Source organism: Nicotiana sylvestris, chromosome 12, assembly GCF_000393655.2.
Source record: "Nicotiana sylvestris chromosome 12, ASM39365v2, whole genome shotgun sequence".
Lineage (NCBI taxonomy): Eukaryota > Viridiplantae > Streptophyta > Magnoliopsida > Solanales > Solanaceae > Nicotiana > Nicotiana sylvestris.
In genome coordinates this window covers 107,737,643-107,752,740 of record NC_091068.1, presented here as the reverse complement: position 1 = coordinate 107,752,740, position 15,098 = coordinate 107,737,643, and the positions used below count along the sequence as shown (strand labels likewise).

The following is a 15,098-nucleotide window of genomic DNA, read 5'->3' as shown; positions in this document are numbered from 1 at the left end:
ATTGGTCTCTTTTCAGGTCAACATTGGTTAAAATTAAAAATCACTTTTATATTTACTATCTAAATAATATAAATGTATTCTGTTAACACTTTTGTAATACAAGAGATGAATACACTAAAATATACTCTACATGCTATATATGTAGTTAAAATTGTACAACGAAGCGTGTTATATATATATATATATATATATATATATATATATATATATATATATATATATATATATATATATATATATATATAGAGAGAGAGAGAGAGAGAGAGAGAGAGAGAGAGAGATAAGTCGAGACGTTTTGTTTTTAATATTCAATGATGCATCTGAGTAGGTTATAAGTCGATGAATCAATTTACAAGTGTATAAATCCCTAAAATAACCCGACCATGTTTTCCTAGCGCTTCATGTTTATATATATATATATATATATATATATATATATACACACACACACACACACACACTTCACTGTAATACTATAACGTATATATAACTTGTTATAGTATATATGTTAGTGTGTGTATATATATAACATACACACTTCGTGCTGCTTTAACTACATATATAGCATGTTATAGTATATGATATTGTATTCATTATTTGTATTATAACAGAGTTAATGAATTACATTCAAGATCCTAATTAGTAAATATAATTTTTCATCAAATATACATGAATGTAATTCATTAACTCTATTATAATACAAATAATGAATACAATATCATATACTATAACATGCTATATATGTAGTTAAAGCAACACGAAGTGTGTGTGTTATAGATATACACATACTAACATATACTATAACAAGTTATATATACGTTATAGTATTGCAGTGAAGTGTCTGTGTGTTTGTGTCTATATATATACTTTGATAGCTGTATATATGTATCAATCTCTAAAATAACCCGACCATGCGTTCAAATAGAGTGCAAGGTCAAAAAAAGGATGAGAAGAAGAAGAAGAAGAAGAAGAAGAAGAAGAAGAAGAAGAAGAAGAAGAAGAAGAAGAAGAAGAAGAAGAAGAAGAAGAAGAAGAAGAAGAAGAAGAATATGAATGCACACATGCTATAGGGGGTGGAGGGGGGTGGAGGGGGTAGACCAACATGACTGCCTCCCAGTTTATCTCTTCGGGAACGCGACCAACGTTTCGGGAACGCGAAGCTTTACCAACTTAACTCATCACGAAGCAGCCCATACCTCGCGAACGCGTAGACCCAAGGCCTGGGATCCCCAGCTGCCTCATTTCTCTTCGCGAACGCGACACCACCCCCGTGTTCACGATGCACACGCAAACCACACATTCGCGTTCGTGTCTTCTTCTTCGCGAATGTGAAGAACAAAATCTTCCCATCTCACATTAACCCTTCGCGAACGCGAGACTCCTCTCGCGAAAGCGTAAGAGAAAACCAGAAAGAACACAACAGCAGATATCAATTATCAACAAAAGTCCAAAAATGATCCGTTAACCACCCGAAACTCACCCGAGGCCCCCAGGACCTCAACCGAACATACCATCAAGTCCCAAAACACCATACGAACTTAGCTGAGCCCTCAAATCACCTCAAACAACATCAAAAACATGAATTACTCACGGATTCAAGCATACTGAACTTTGAAAATTTTGAATTCTACAAACGACACCGAAACCTATCAAATCACATCTGATTGACCTCAAATTTTGCACACAAGTCATAAATGACACCACGAACCTATTCCAACTTCCAGAAATTCAATCTGACCTCGATATCAAAATGTCCCTCGGTCAAACTTTCCAAAATTCCAACTTTCGCCAATTCAAGCCTAATTCAACTACGGGCCTCCAAATTATAATCCGGATATGCTCCTAAGTCCACAATTACCTAATGGAGCTAGCGGAACCATAAAAATTCAAATTCGAGGTCTTTTACACATAAGTCGACATCCGGTCAATTTTTTCCAACTTAAGCTTTCAATTAAGAGACTAAGTGTCTCAATTCACTCCGAAATTGCTCCGGACCCGAACCAACTAACCCGGTAAGCCACAATACAGCTGTAGAACATAAAGGAAGCAGGAAATGGGAAAACGGGACTACAACTCTCAAAACGATTGGCCGGGTCGTTACATCACCCTATCCCCACCACCTAGCTACAACTCAAGAAAACCCCAACTCATTTATTCCTTCCGAACTCATCTTAGTCAGATCAATAGAAATTAGTTATTCATCAAAACGAATGATCTTTTTTCAGGCTCTTTCTCTCGTTTCAGAAGTGAAGATCAATCCCCAAATCAAGAATCTCACGGCATACAAAAGAGACAAACTGGTGGTATCAATCTTGACAAGTTTTTTGAAGATGTAGAAGCTATAAAAGACGAGCTTAAAGAACTTGAAAAGCTTCACTCTCAACTCCACAACTCACACAAACAAAGCAAGACTTTGTACAATGCTAAAACTGTCAAAGATGTTAGAACAAAGATGGATAATGATGTTTCAATAGCTTTGAAAAAAGCTAAATTTATCAAAGTTCGTTTAGAAGCTTTAGACAGATCTAATGCTGCTAATAGAAGTATAGCTGGTTGTGGTCCTGGAATTTCTTCTGATAGAACAAGAACTTCTGTTGCGAATGGGTTGAGGAAAAAACTTCGAGAATCTATGAATCAGTTCAATGAACTCCGGCTAAGAATGGCTTATGAGTATAGAGAAACTGTTCAAAGAAGGTACAGTTGAATTATAGCCTTCTATTTTTTGTAGTTCATCCTTGTATTTATTGCTTTCATCATCTTATTCGATTGTCACATTTCCAATAAAAGATATCTTTTGTAGTTTAACTGAAAATATGCTAATAACAACAATAAAGATAAACAAGATCATCAGGGCAAAGGATAAGGAAGCCAGCTACCTTTGACAGATTAAGTGAAATACGTTAATTACTAATGCATAAAGAAGAGATAGAGGGTGGCGTTGAAAGAAAGAGAGAAATGGAAATAAATTAGTAATAAGGATCAATTTCTTCCTTAATTTGTGGACTAGACTTTATTTAGAATTTTCTTTGAAATATGTTATAATTGTAAATCAATCTTTTATTTTTAGAGTAAACAATGAGTGCTATTATATATGAGAATAGTTTTTAAAAAGAGCCACAGTGTAAAAATCCCTTTAATTTATCAATGCCCTTGCCTTATATTTCCCTTTGTTATTGGTGGAGCTCCAACATGAAATGTGGAAGTCAAACTGTCTAAATTCTTTGAGATTTTTTTTTTTCAAATTTACTTGCTATTACTCAACTTTAGACTATCGTTCAAAATTATCCTCACCTTGGAGCTCCATTAAGGTCAAGTGCAAAAGAGATTTTTTCCTAACACCGGATTAATTAGACCAAAAGTCAAACGAAGATTTGATTGTTTTATGACCCAAGTTTGATAGTGTGTAGTAGTAAAATTTGAAATCAGGGCCTCTACCTGCTTTGTTTTCGTTGAGATTTATCGTCAACTCATCTAAAAATTTAAACTGTTAAAATATACGATCATATGTCCCTCATGTGAGTCTGAACATTTTTTTTTTTACAAACCAAGTGAAAATTCAATTTATAATGCATGTCGACAAGACCCGAAACTAGGATCTTTGACTGCTCTATTACTGAAAACATTGAAATGTGTGATTGGCGAATTTAAAAACTTAAACCGCTAGAGAGACTATAATTACTTATTAATATCATGTGTTCAACAGGTACTACACGGTGTCAGGAGAAAACCTAGATGAAGGTACACTAGATAATCTGATATCCACTGGCCAAAGTGAAACATTTTTGCAGAAAGCAATACAGGAGCAAGGAAGAGGACAAGTAATGGACACAGTTATGGAAATTCAAGAAAGGCATGAAGCTGTGAAGGAATTGGAAAAAAATCTGAAAGAACTACACCAAGTTTTCTTGGACATGGCAGTTTTAGTGGAAAGTCAAGGAGCTCAGTTAGATGACATTGAAAGTCAAGTCAACAGAGCCAATTCATTTGTCAGAGGTGGTGCTCAGCAGCTTGAGGTAGCAAGAAAGCACCAGAAAAATACAAGAAAATGGACTTGTATTGCCATTGTTATTTTGCTGATTATTATCTTAGTGGTGGTTCTTTCCATTCAACCATAGAAGAAATCAGGGGCGGAGACACAGCCACAGCCAATGCGATAACTACGAGTTCGGCCGAATCCAGTAGCCTCAGACCATATATTTGTACTAAAATATCATTTAATACGTGTAAGTCGTAATCTATTCAGAACTCATTAAGCAAAAAGGATTGTGGCTCAGAACCCATAAACTAAAAATCTTACCTCCATCTCGGGAAAGAATGACATAATACGAGAAGTAATCAAATAATCTTATAGGTCACAGGTTCGAACAATGGAGTCGGTCACTCACTAATGCTTATTTGAAGGTAGACTACCTTGCGATCCTTGCATGACGACTTCATGCATGAAGGCATAGTACTTTGAGCACTACGCTGCCTTTTGTTGCGTTCTTTTTTAAATGTTTGGAGTTCTTTTTGTAATTATTGCTACAAGTAGAAATGGAGCTGAGGGATACTGTTTAATTTTTTACCATGTGTTTTGTCTTAATTGCTTGGTTGTATCTAATCTCTTGTTGGTGATTCTTTTGTTTCTTCTTTGGACCTTTTCAAATTTAATAAATGCACGTGGCATGCCACCATGGAGATTCCAGCATGCAATTGTTTTACTAGACTTCAAGAAGATGTTAAATAGAATTAAAACAATTCTTCACACCATGGTAAGTACGTAGGCAAGGATGTAAGAATTCATTATATCCGTATGAAAAGTTTGATAATAGAACTAAACAAGATATAGCATACATCAATTATGTTAAAAAGAATTGTTGTATACTTGTCAATACCTAATAATAGAGAAAAGCGACGTTCGACATATGAGAAACAAATAATATTTCAAGATACACATCCTTCAATAATTCAGAACGTAAGGTCCAATAATGTAGAAAAATAAGGCAAAATGAAGAGGATCATAAATGAGCAACTACTTTAATTACTTTTCAATGATATTAACTACTTTAATATAATTGTGAAGGGATGCAATTTGGCAAGTGTAACTCTACTCCGGTGTCTATTCGACATAGAATCCTATCAAAGCGTAACTATTTTTTCATTATTAACCATCAAATTATAGTTCTTTTGTTTTATTTTTCACAAAAATAATTTTTGCATGTGGCGGATCTACATTCGGAGGTGTGGTTGCTGAAGCACCTATTGGCTTTACCCAAATTGTTTTATGTATTTATAGATATCACTTACAAAAATAGATAACTGACCATCATCAATTTATAAATCCTGAATCCGCCAATAAATTTAATTTTGCATAATATGAGCTAGCCAGACAACCTCTCGGATGAGGATATTCTCTCGGTACTCAAGCTTATTTGACCCAATCAATCTTAACCAAACATTTGACCCTTTCCTTACTTCATACCCCACACTCTTGAAGACTAATAAGTACTACAATAATATCAATTGACTTTTTAAATCTTATTTTTTCAGTCAATTTGGCATAGTTGTTGAAGCAGACCACCCGTTTAACAAGTCTTCTCTCCAGCCTGCCATTCAAGAACTAAATAAATTTCAACCTCCCCCCTCCCCCCCTACCCCACCACCACCTAGCTACAGCTCAAGAAAACCCCAACTCATTTATTGCTTCCTCAGCGGCTCAGCCTGCCATTCAAGAACTAAATAAATTTCAACCTACCCCCCCCCCCACACACACCCTATCCCCACCACCTAGCTACAGCTCTAGAAAACCCCAACTCATTTATTCCTTCCGAACCCATCTTAGCCAGATCAATAGAAATTAGTTATTCAATAAAATGAATGATCTTTTTTCAGGCTCTTTCTCTCGTTTCAGAAGTGAAGATCAATCCCCAAATCAAGAGTCTCACGGCATACAAATGAGACAAACTGGTGGTATCAATCTTGACAAGTTTTTTGAAGATGTAGAAGCCATAAAAGACGAGCTTAAAGAACTTGAAAAGCTTCACTCTCAACTCCACAACTCACACGAGCAGAGCAAGACTTTGCACAATGCTAAAAATGTCAAAGATGTTAGAACAAAGATGGATAATGATGTTTCAATAGCTTTGAAAAAAGCCAAATTTATTAAAGTTCGTTTAGAAGCATTAGACAGATCTAATGCTGCTAATAGAAGTATAGCTGGTTGTGGCCCTGGAAGTTCTTCTGATAGAACAAGAACTTCTGTTGTGAATGGTTTGAGGAAAAAACTTCAAGAATCTATGAATCAGTTCAATGAACTCCGGCAAAGAATGGCTTCTGAGTATCGAGAAACTGTTCAAAGAAGGTACTGTTTAGTTAACTATTAGCATAGTTTTAATTACTTATTACTATATTAGATGGAAAAGCTAAGCAACTTATACTATCATTTTGACTTTTAATTTAGAATTTTTACTGCAATGAATATCCAAATGAAGTACTAATATTAAATTGCTTGAAAAATTCCTCATTCTCACCGCAATCATCCAAATAAAGTATTCAAGTAATGAAATTATTATCAAGGAAATGCAATCGAGACATTAATACGACCAATAAGAAGTAGCAATAGTAAAACCGTGTCCAAATAAAAAATTTCTGACAGTAACTTAGTAATTTATTGAATATATGAGATAATATCTAATGAGTAAAGTTATTGAACTTATTATTATTGACATATGGATAATGGACTAAATATAAAGTATAAAAGTTTCGGATTTTCGGATATCCAAAAATCCTAAGTACCAAATCTAATATCCCACCCAAAATCCAAAAATTTTAAAAATTAAATTCAAAATCCACATCCGTAATCCAAAAGTCCAAACCAAATATCCAAAAAATTTGAATTTTGGTCTGAGTTTCAGGTTTGCCCAAACTATGCCCACCCCTAGCCCATGCCCTTGCCTTATATTACCCTTTATTATTGGTGGAGCTCGAGCATGGAATGTGTAAAGTCCAAATGTCTAAATTCTTTGGAAAAAAGTTCATATTCTCAATTTTAGACTATGGTTCAAAATTATCCTCACCTTGGAGCTCCATTAGGGTCAAGGGAAAAAATTGAGATTTTTTTCTACATCGGATTAATATTAAACCAAAACTCAAACGAAGGTCTGAATTTTTTTATGATCCGAGTTTGATAGTGGGTGGTAGTGAATTTTGAAATTAGGGCCTCTGCCTAACATTTCATCTAAAATTTAATCTGTTAAAATATATGATTGTACGTCCTTCATGTGCGAGACTAATTTTTTTATGAACTAAATAAGTGAAAATTCAATTTATAATATGTGTCGATAGGACTCGAAACCTAGAATCTCTAACTACTATAATACTAGAATACATGAAATGTGTGATTGGTTAATCTAAAAATTTAAACTGTTAGAGGAACTATAATATTAATTACTTAATTATATTATGTGTTCAATAGGTACTACACGGTAACAGGAGAAAACCCAGATGAAGGTACACTAGATAATCTAATATCCACTGGTCAAAGTGAAACATTTTTGCAGAAAGCAATACAGGAGCAAGGAAGAGGACAAGTAATGGACACAGTTATGGAAATTCAAGAAAGGCATGAAGCTGTGAAGGAATTGGAAAAAAATCTGAAAGAACTACACCAAGTTTTCTTGGACATGGCAGTTTTAGTGGAAAGTCAAGGAGCTCAGTTAGATGACATTGAAAGTCAAGTCAACAGAGCCAATTCATTTGTTAGAGGTGGTGCTCAGCAGCTTGAGGTAGCAAGAAAGCACCAGAAAAATACAAGAAAATGGACTTGTATTGCCATTGTTATTTTGCTGATTATTATCTTGGTGGTGGTTCTTTCCATTCAACCATGGAAGAAATCAGGGGGGGAGACACAGCCGCAGCCACAACCACAGCCACAGCAACCGCCACAGCCAACGCGATAGCTACGAGTTCGGCAGAATCCAGTAGCCTCAAACCATATATTTGCACAAAAATATCATTTAATACGTGTAAGTAATCTATTCAGAACAGTAAGCAAAAAGGATTGTGGTACAGAACCCATAAACTAAAAATCCTACCTCCATCTTCGGAAAGAATGACATACTACGAGAAGCAGTCAAATGATCTTATAGGTCACAGGTTCGAAACAATAGTGTCAGTCACTGATGCTTATTTCAAGGTAGACTACATTGCGACCCTTGCATGACGACTTCATGCATGAACGCATAATACTTTGAGCACCATGCTGCTGTTTTTGCCTTTTTTTTTTTTTTTTTTAATGTTTGGAGTTCTTTTGTAATTATTGATATAAGTAGAAACGGAGCTGAGGGGGTACTGTTTAATTTTTTACCGTGTTTTGTCTTAATTGCTTGGTTATATCTAATCTCTTGTTGGTGATTCTTTTGTTTCTTCTTTGGACCTTTTCAAAATTAATAAATGCATGTGGCATGCCTCCATGAAAATTCCAGCCTGCAATTGTTTTACTAGACTTCAAGAAGATGTCAAATAGAATTAAAAAATTCTTCACGAATGGTAAGTACGTAACAAGGATGTACACAATACACTTGTAAAAGTTCATTATATCCTTATGAAAAGTTTGATAATAGAACAACTAAACAAGACATTTAGCATACATCAATTATGTTAAAAGATACTTGTCAATATCTCTCATATTAACAGGGAAAAGCGACCTACAACGTATGAGAAATAATATTATTTCAAGATACACACCCTTCAATTATTTAGAACGTAAGCTCCAATAGAGTAGAAAAACAAGGGAAAAAGAAGAGGCTCATAAATGAGCAATTTTAAATTTTTTGTCATCAATGAGCAGCTTTTTCTTCTCTCAAGCATTATAGCTAAAGAGTGACACAAGAGGTACAACTCTTACAAGTTAATAACTGTACATATGATGATCCTATCAACTTCTCTGCGGGTTTAACCGCATCAATAGCTTGAAAGCATCAAGAATATTTACCTAGACCTTTAGAATACGATCTAAGAATTTCCAGTTTGCATGAAACCCCTACTATACATATTTGAAAACAATGACATACACGTCAATTATGTACCTATCTACCAGCCATATGTTGGGTTTTCTACCTGAGGCAAGACATGCAGATCTTTAATGCTGTTTGTCATAATCCCGAGTTTTAGGTATTACACCAGTACACAACCTCAAGAACTCGTTCCTTGTGAGACAATTGTGGGCAAACGCCTGACCCCCATCAACCATCTCGTCTAGGTTTGGTATAGAAGCTGATTTCCCTATGCCTTTCTGATGTCTCCAGCCCATACTCATTTCGCTACTCAGAACCTTATTGAGATCAGAATAAACCACCTCTGTGTAGCAACATCCAATGAATGCTGATATTGCTCCTCGGGAGTGAGAGACTGAGGTTCGCCAGATATTGCCTCTTTAACTTTGCTACAGAGTCTTCACGAATCCTGTAAGTCAAATGCCTGGAAAAATTCATTCGATTGGTGGTCTGCACAGACTACAGATTTTCCCCTTGCAAGAGCCTCGGCCGTGGCAGTGCAGAGCACATCACTGATACTAGGATTTATGAAGACCTTGTAACTGCAAGCAAAGATATGTACATTAAAAAGCTGAACTGTAAAGAATCAAACAGGGAACAAGGAAATGGGAAAACACAACAACTAGCATCAAACAAAAGGCAGCAAATGGTTTGCACTCAACATTGTTGATCACGCTTAAGATCAACCAATTGGAAGAACCATGTCAATGAAAAATCTCAAGAAGAAAATAAAAGAAAAAAATAGTGCATTCAGTAGTTATAGAAGATGTCACAAGGAAAAAGTTTAAGACTTTATACAAGTAATATCGTTCATGAGATATTTACCATTTAAAGGAATAACAAAATTTGCACGAAAGTAAAATTGAAATCCCACGGGTGAGTATATGTGTCTCATACTCTACATATAACATAAATCAGGTCGCACATAACAATGATCAGTACTCTGAAGAAAACTGGCAATTCCTAAATTTAGTTCATCATTCATAAATTCACCTTCAATCAGAGTGGATCCTCCTTCGGGTAAGGAATGTAGCAAAAGTTTACTTCGTCCTTCGCTACATGGACTTTCCACAATCTTTTCTGATATATCTGCAAATAAATTAACAACCAGAGAGGATGGAGTATAGTGTCCATAGACAACAAATAGACATTTAAATCACACACATATATATATATATATATATATATATATATATATATATAAAATTAAAAAAAAATAAACAAAGTTCAGTTTTTGCTTGTATATCATGCAAATGTTCTGCATCACCATGATGGACATGTCAATGATACATTCCGGAGAAACTGTCCCATTTTACTTGTTGAAAGGTTGTAACTAACAGAGCTACCACAGAATTCACACCAGATGAAAATGCTCCTAGCTTTAAGTGCAATAATTTACTACAAATTTAAAATGAAAATATATTTTAGAAATTATATAACTTGAAGCAAGAGTAGGCTACCATTCCTACTAAATGTCCAAAAGGAATAAGTGTATCTAGAGCAAAGTGAAAGCACTGGTAAAATATCAAACCAGGAGCATAGGTAGTATCATCAGAGTGACTTACGCTAGTGAAGAATATCCACCTTCAACAGCTTAAATAGACTAAACATTAAAAGTCATGTAGACTAAATGCACAGGTTGAGTATTGCAAACAGAACAAATATTAAGCATTGCAACCAAAAAAAAAAAAAAGTATTGCAAACAGAATAAAAAGAAAGACAATCCAAAGTCGCACTAATAAATTTGTAAATTACAAATGAACTATTACCTCTTCTTATTCCAATTTGATCCAAAAATGGGCTCGACTGTGTAACTAAATATGCCAACAATTCTGGCACATCAAGTGGTGGCACTCCCTGCATAGATGAAGAATATGCTAGGATGGATAAGAGATAACGAACCAGTATTTCTCATATAATAAGAGAGGGGTTGAGGAAAAAGAACCACAAGGGTAACTTTCAGCATAAAGCCATCTTTGGTGATGTAGGAACTAAAAGGAATCACAAATGCAAAGCTAACAATGTGAATTATAGCACCGTCTTAAACGCACAACATATTGCTTAAGATTACTTATGTTACAAAATTGAACAAAACTCAGACTCCATTCCTCTGATGAATAAGAGGTCATTTACATTACAATTTCCTTAAAGTTTTTTGTTTTAGGGAGAAGTTGCAACTAGCTTGTTATTGAAAGACCTTTGCAACTGTTGCAGAGTTGCAGCTCATAACCACTGGCCTAAACAGATCATTCATCAAAACCAAATAGTTAGCATATTTATTCAAACTAAGCAATAAAATGATAAAAGTATAAAGAGTTCACAGCTTTCGGAAATAGAATCCAATAAAACATATTTTAGCACCAGAAAGTGAGACATCAAGTTTTCACTATTTTATCCACCTTCCACTTAAATAAAAAGCATCAAGAATATGAGAAAGATGAAAATAGACTGAGGAATGCAAGACAAAGTTAAGAAAGCAATTGTAACTTGCCAGTTACCTGTCAGAAGTCACTGCATATACCACATTACGACTCCGAAATGACCTCGTGGAAGGCAGATTCCCCTTAAAAAAGATAGCCCACACGAATGGAAATGAGAGACCTTTATTCAAGCAACAGGGTATCAAGGTGCACATGCAGATCCAGTTGTGGACATCCTTGACTGCACAAACATATGCAACAGAATCACAAATAGTAGGATTTTCATACTTTATTTGTTGTCTGTTCTATCAAGTCCCTCTAGCAGCAATGTATATGTCTGGGAACTAAGCCGAGAACCACTTTTCTCCAGCATATCCAACAATTCAGAACATATATCTACAAGTCCCCTCTTAAGTAAGCCATCAATTAGAAGCTTCCAAGCTACCTCATCATTATTGTACCCACAATCAAGAAGCCGGAAGAAGGTTGCCTTAGCTTTATCATTGCTTCCGTCATCATATAATCCACATATAAGGAGCTTGTACGACTCTAAGCGTGGTAAAAAACCTTGTGTAAGCATAGTGTCAAGAAATCTTGCTGCATCCTCATACATTCTCAACTTGCAACAACAATTTACCATTGAGGTGTATATATCTTCAGAAGAAGGCATTCCGCAACTCTGCATATGATCAAGTAACCTCGAAGCTTCCTCAAGGCGTCTTTCTCTACAGAGTCCAATAGCAAGCGAACTAAAAGTGTTTGTACTTGGAGGACATCCATGTTCCCCCATTTTCTCAAAGAGTTTAAGCAAAGTTTCATATTTCACTACTTTCCACACGTCAGCAATATTGATAGAACTGGCCTCTGTTTTGAGATCAAGTCCTCCTTGCGCCAAATGTTTGATCAAAACGGAATAGGTATAATGAGAAGGTTCATATCCAGCATCAAACATACATTTTAGCACATCAAAGGCTCGATTTAATAATCCTGCACGACCATAGCCATCAATCATCACTGTATAGGCCATCAAATCTGGCCTAACTCCCGCCTCTGCCATCTTAGCCATTACATCTTCCGCTTCTTTCAATTTCCCTTCATTGTAATATGCAACCAGAAATGAAGTGTAAATGCAGACATCAGGCTTGTGTCCCATGGAAACCATTAAATTAAAAACCTTGTAAGCATGATCAAAAGCACATTCTTTTAGTAGCTGCTCAATCAGGATACTGTAGGATTCAATTGTGGGTTTAACACCACTTTCTGGCATCCTTTTAAGTAAACGGGCTGCCTCCAGCTGCTTACCCTGTTTACACAACCCATTAATCAGCACATTATAAGTACATGCATTTGGGAAGCAACCTTCCTCAATCATTTTCTTGAACAATGTCAAGGCAAAATCAACTTTTTCAGCTCGGCAATGTCCGTCAATTAGAGCAGTGTACATTGCAACATTAACCTTTATACCCTTCTCTTTTAGAGAACTAAAAATGGTGTTAGCTTCTTCAACTCTGCCTCTTTCACACAAGCCATCAACTAGTGTACCATATGTCCAATCATCAGGAGCCAAACCATTCTCCTCCATCAATCTAAGCAACCTAAATGCACTATCTATTTCGCCCTCTTTACACTGTCCATGCACTAACAAGTTAAAAGTGACTTTACTAGGAGACAGTTTGCGCTCAAGCATCCTATCAAGTAGTGCCATTGCCTTATGCACCTTCTTTGTCCTACAAAAGCCAGAAATCAATTCATTGTATGTACGTACATTAGGGATACAATTATTCGATTCCATCGTGTCAAAAAAAGCTAATGCAACATCAACCAAACCTTTCTTACAGTAACCATCAATCAAAGCATTGTATGTCACCACACTCGGAACTAGCCCCTTTTCTGACATCACATCTAGTAACGCTCTTGCTTCGTCAATCTTGGAGTCTTTACACAAGCCATCAATGAGAACAGTGTAAGTATGAACATTCGGCTCACAACCTTTCTCCTTCATCTCGCCGAACAAACTCAATGCTTCTGCCCTCCTATCCAATCGACACAATGCATCAATGAGAATCGTATAGGTCCGAACATTAGGACAACAACCATCATCATCTCCCATTCCTGAAAACAACCTCATCACCTCATCCATCCTCCTCGCTTCACACAACCCGTGAATCAAATTATTGTACGAAACCACATTTCTTCGGCAACCTTTTTTCGGCATTTCACTAAAAACCTTAAAACCACTATCTACATCCTTTCTCCTACAATGCCCCAATATAAACGACGTATAGGTGTGCGTATCAGGACTCAAACCAGCTTGCAAGATCTTACTCAAATAAAGCTCAGCCTCAACAACATTACCCAATTTACAATAAGCATTAATCATTGTATTAAAAGTATAAATATCAGGCCTAATCATATCATTCAACATATCACCATACACACATTTCATTTCCTCAATCATAACGAACCGCGATAAGGACATTAACAACGTGTTATAAGCCCACAAATTAAGCTTAAACTCATCACATTTATTCATGTCTCGCAGAAAACCCATTGCAAAAACAGCATCGTCACGCGTTTCGCAGGATTTAATCATAGAAAGGCGGGTTTTTTCAGCGACCTGAAAAAGCTTATTGGAAATTAAAATACGTAAAAGGGGTGCATAGGAATGAATATTGGGTTTGAAAGAAGGGATACGAGAGAGATAATTGAAGAAGGAGAGGGTAATATGGGGATTAAGATTTGAGTGGTTTTGAGAGAGGAAAGAAGAAAGAAGAGAAGGGGATAGAGAAGGAATAAGAATCTTGAGGGAAGGGTGTTTTTGCCAATTTGTATTTGAAAGGAGATTGAGGAGTTGTTGGTCAATGGAAGAAGAGGTTTCTTGAGATTCTTCTGGGAATGAACAAGTGATGGAAAATGGGAAAGATTTGATAAAGGAGAATAAAAGAGAAATTGACTGACCTGATGAACGGAATAATGGAGTAGGCAATGCCGTCCATTGTATCATCGTCTTTGGAAAATCAATCCAATCAAGACGGAGAGAGATATTCAAGTTTTGAGATTCATGGAGCTGGTTTTGGAGTGTAACACAGCGGCGATTTTGTTGTTCCGCTGACAGAGGTGGCGATACTTCAGCTGACATTGGAAGGGCCGAATTGCACAAATAGCCATTTTAATTTTTTTTTTTTTTTTTGTCAATCCACTGGGCAATGCTAGGGCTAGTTTTTTATTAATAAAAGAAAAAAATATATAATAATTAAGAAAAAGTACAAATAAGAGGACAATAGCACTAGTATTGTTATCCATATGCCTTGGCTATATAATCACTCATCTGCGCCTCACATTGACTTATGATGGCAGCCTCATACAGAGGATTCATGGTGTAGCTGCCGGCAAAGTCTCACGAGGGCATATAATCTCATAGCCGTGTGGATATTTTTTCAAAGGCATAGGATCAAGGCAACACTAACCGAGCTAAACCTTACCTTACTAATCCTATTGAGGCAAAGAAAATTTAATGTTTAGCCTCTCATTCAATTTTAGACGGCCAGGTCTCAAGTTGAAAATTGCAGGTCTTGTGTCAACCCCACAATGATTATTGTTAGAACGATATTAGGTGGATTTAAGGAACTCTATGTTCCATTTAAGT

The 15,098-nt window shown here is 35.9% G+C and overlaps 3 protein-coding genes across 3 annotated transcripts; 2 read left to right on the top strand and 1 right to left on the bottom strand.

Moving 5' to 3' along the window:
* The first annotated feature begins 911 nt into the window (after window positions 1-911).
* LOC104212137 (syntaxin-121-like) lies at window positions 912-4,564 on the top strand. Its single transcript, XM_070164203.1, has 3 exons — window positions 912-1,055; window positions 2,195-2,694; window positions 3,704-4,564. Exons 1-3 carry the CDS (start codon window positions 912-914, stop codon window positions 4,113-4,115), a joined length of 1,056 nt encoding a protein of 351 aa, XP_070020304.1. The 3' UTR covers window positions 4,116-4,564.
* A 1,068-nt stretch (window positions 4,565-5,632) lies between these two features.
* LOC104241618 (syntaxin-121-like) lies at window positions 5,633-8,394 on the top strand. The gene is made up of 2 exons (XM_009796559.2): window positions 5,633-6,340; window positions 7,454-8,394. The coding sequence occupies exons 1-2, from the start codon at window positions 5,853-5,855 to the stop codon at window positions 7,935-7,937; spliced, it is 972 nt and encodes a 323-aa protein (XP_009794861.2). The 5' UTR covers window positions 5,633-5,852; the 3' UTR covers window positions 7,938-8,394.
* A 371-nt stretch (window positions 8,395-8,765) lies between these two features.
* LOC104227338 (pentatricopeptide repeat-containing protein At5g65560-like) lies at window positions 8,766-14,620 on the bottom strand. Its single transcript, XM_009779560.2, has 4 exons — window positions 11,531-14,620; window positions 10,802-10,889; window positions 10,026-10,121; window positions 8,766-9,574 (listed from the first exon to the last, which is right to left on the bottom strand). The coding sequence occupies exon 1, from the start codon at window positions 14,589-14,591 to the stop codon at window positions 11,742-11,744; it is 2,850 nt and encodes a 949-aa protein (XP_009777862.1). The 5' UTR covers window positions 14,592-14,620; the 3' UTR covers window positions 8,766-9,574; window positions 10,026-10,121; window positions 10,802-10,889; window positions 11,531-11,741.
* Between the last annotated feature and the right edge of the window lie 478 nt (window positions 14,621-15,098).

Coding starts and splice junctions, on each gene's coding strand:
- LOC104212137 (XM_070164203.1), top strand. CDS start 912: ATGCGTTCAAATAGAGTGCAAGGTCAAAAAAAGGATGAGAAGAAGAAG. Junction 1,056..2,194: donor AGAAGAAGAAGAATATGAAT/GCACACATGCTA, acceptor AATAGAAATTAG/TTATTCATCAAAACGAATGA. Junction 2,695..3,703: donor AGAGAAACTGTTCAAAGAAG/GTACAGTTGAAT, acceptor TGTGTTCAACAG/GTACTACACGGTGTCAGGAG.
- LOC104241618 (XM_009796559.2), top strand. CDS start 5,853: ATGAATGATCTTTTTTCAGGCTCTTTCTCTCGTTTCAGAAGTGAAGAT. Junction 6,341..7,453: donor CGAGAAACTGTTCAAAGAAG/GTACTGTTTAGT, acceptor TGTGTTCAATAG/GTACTACACGGTAACAGGAG.
- LOC104227338 (XM_009779560.2), bottom strand. CDS start 14,591: ATGTCAGCTGAAGTATCGCCACCTCTGTCAGCGGAACAACAAAATCGC.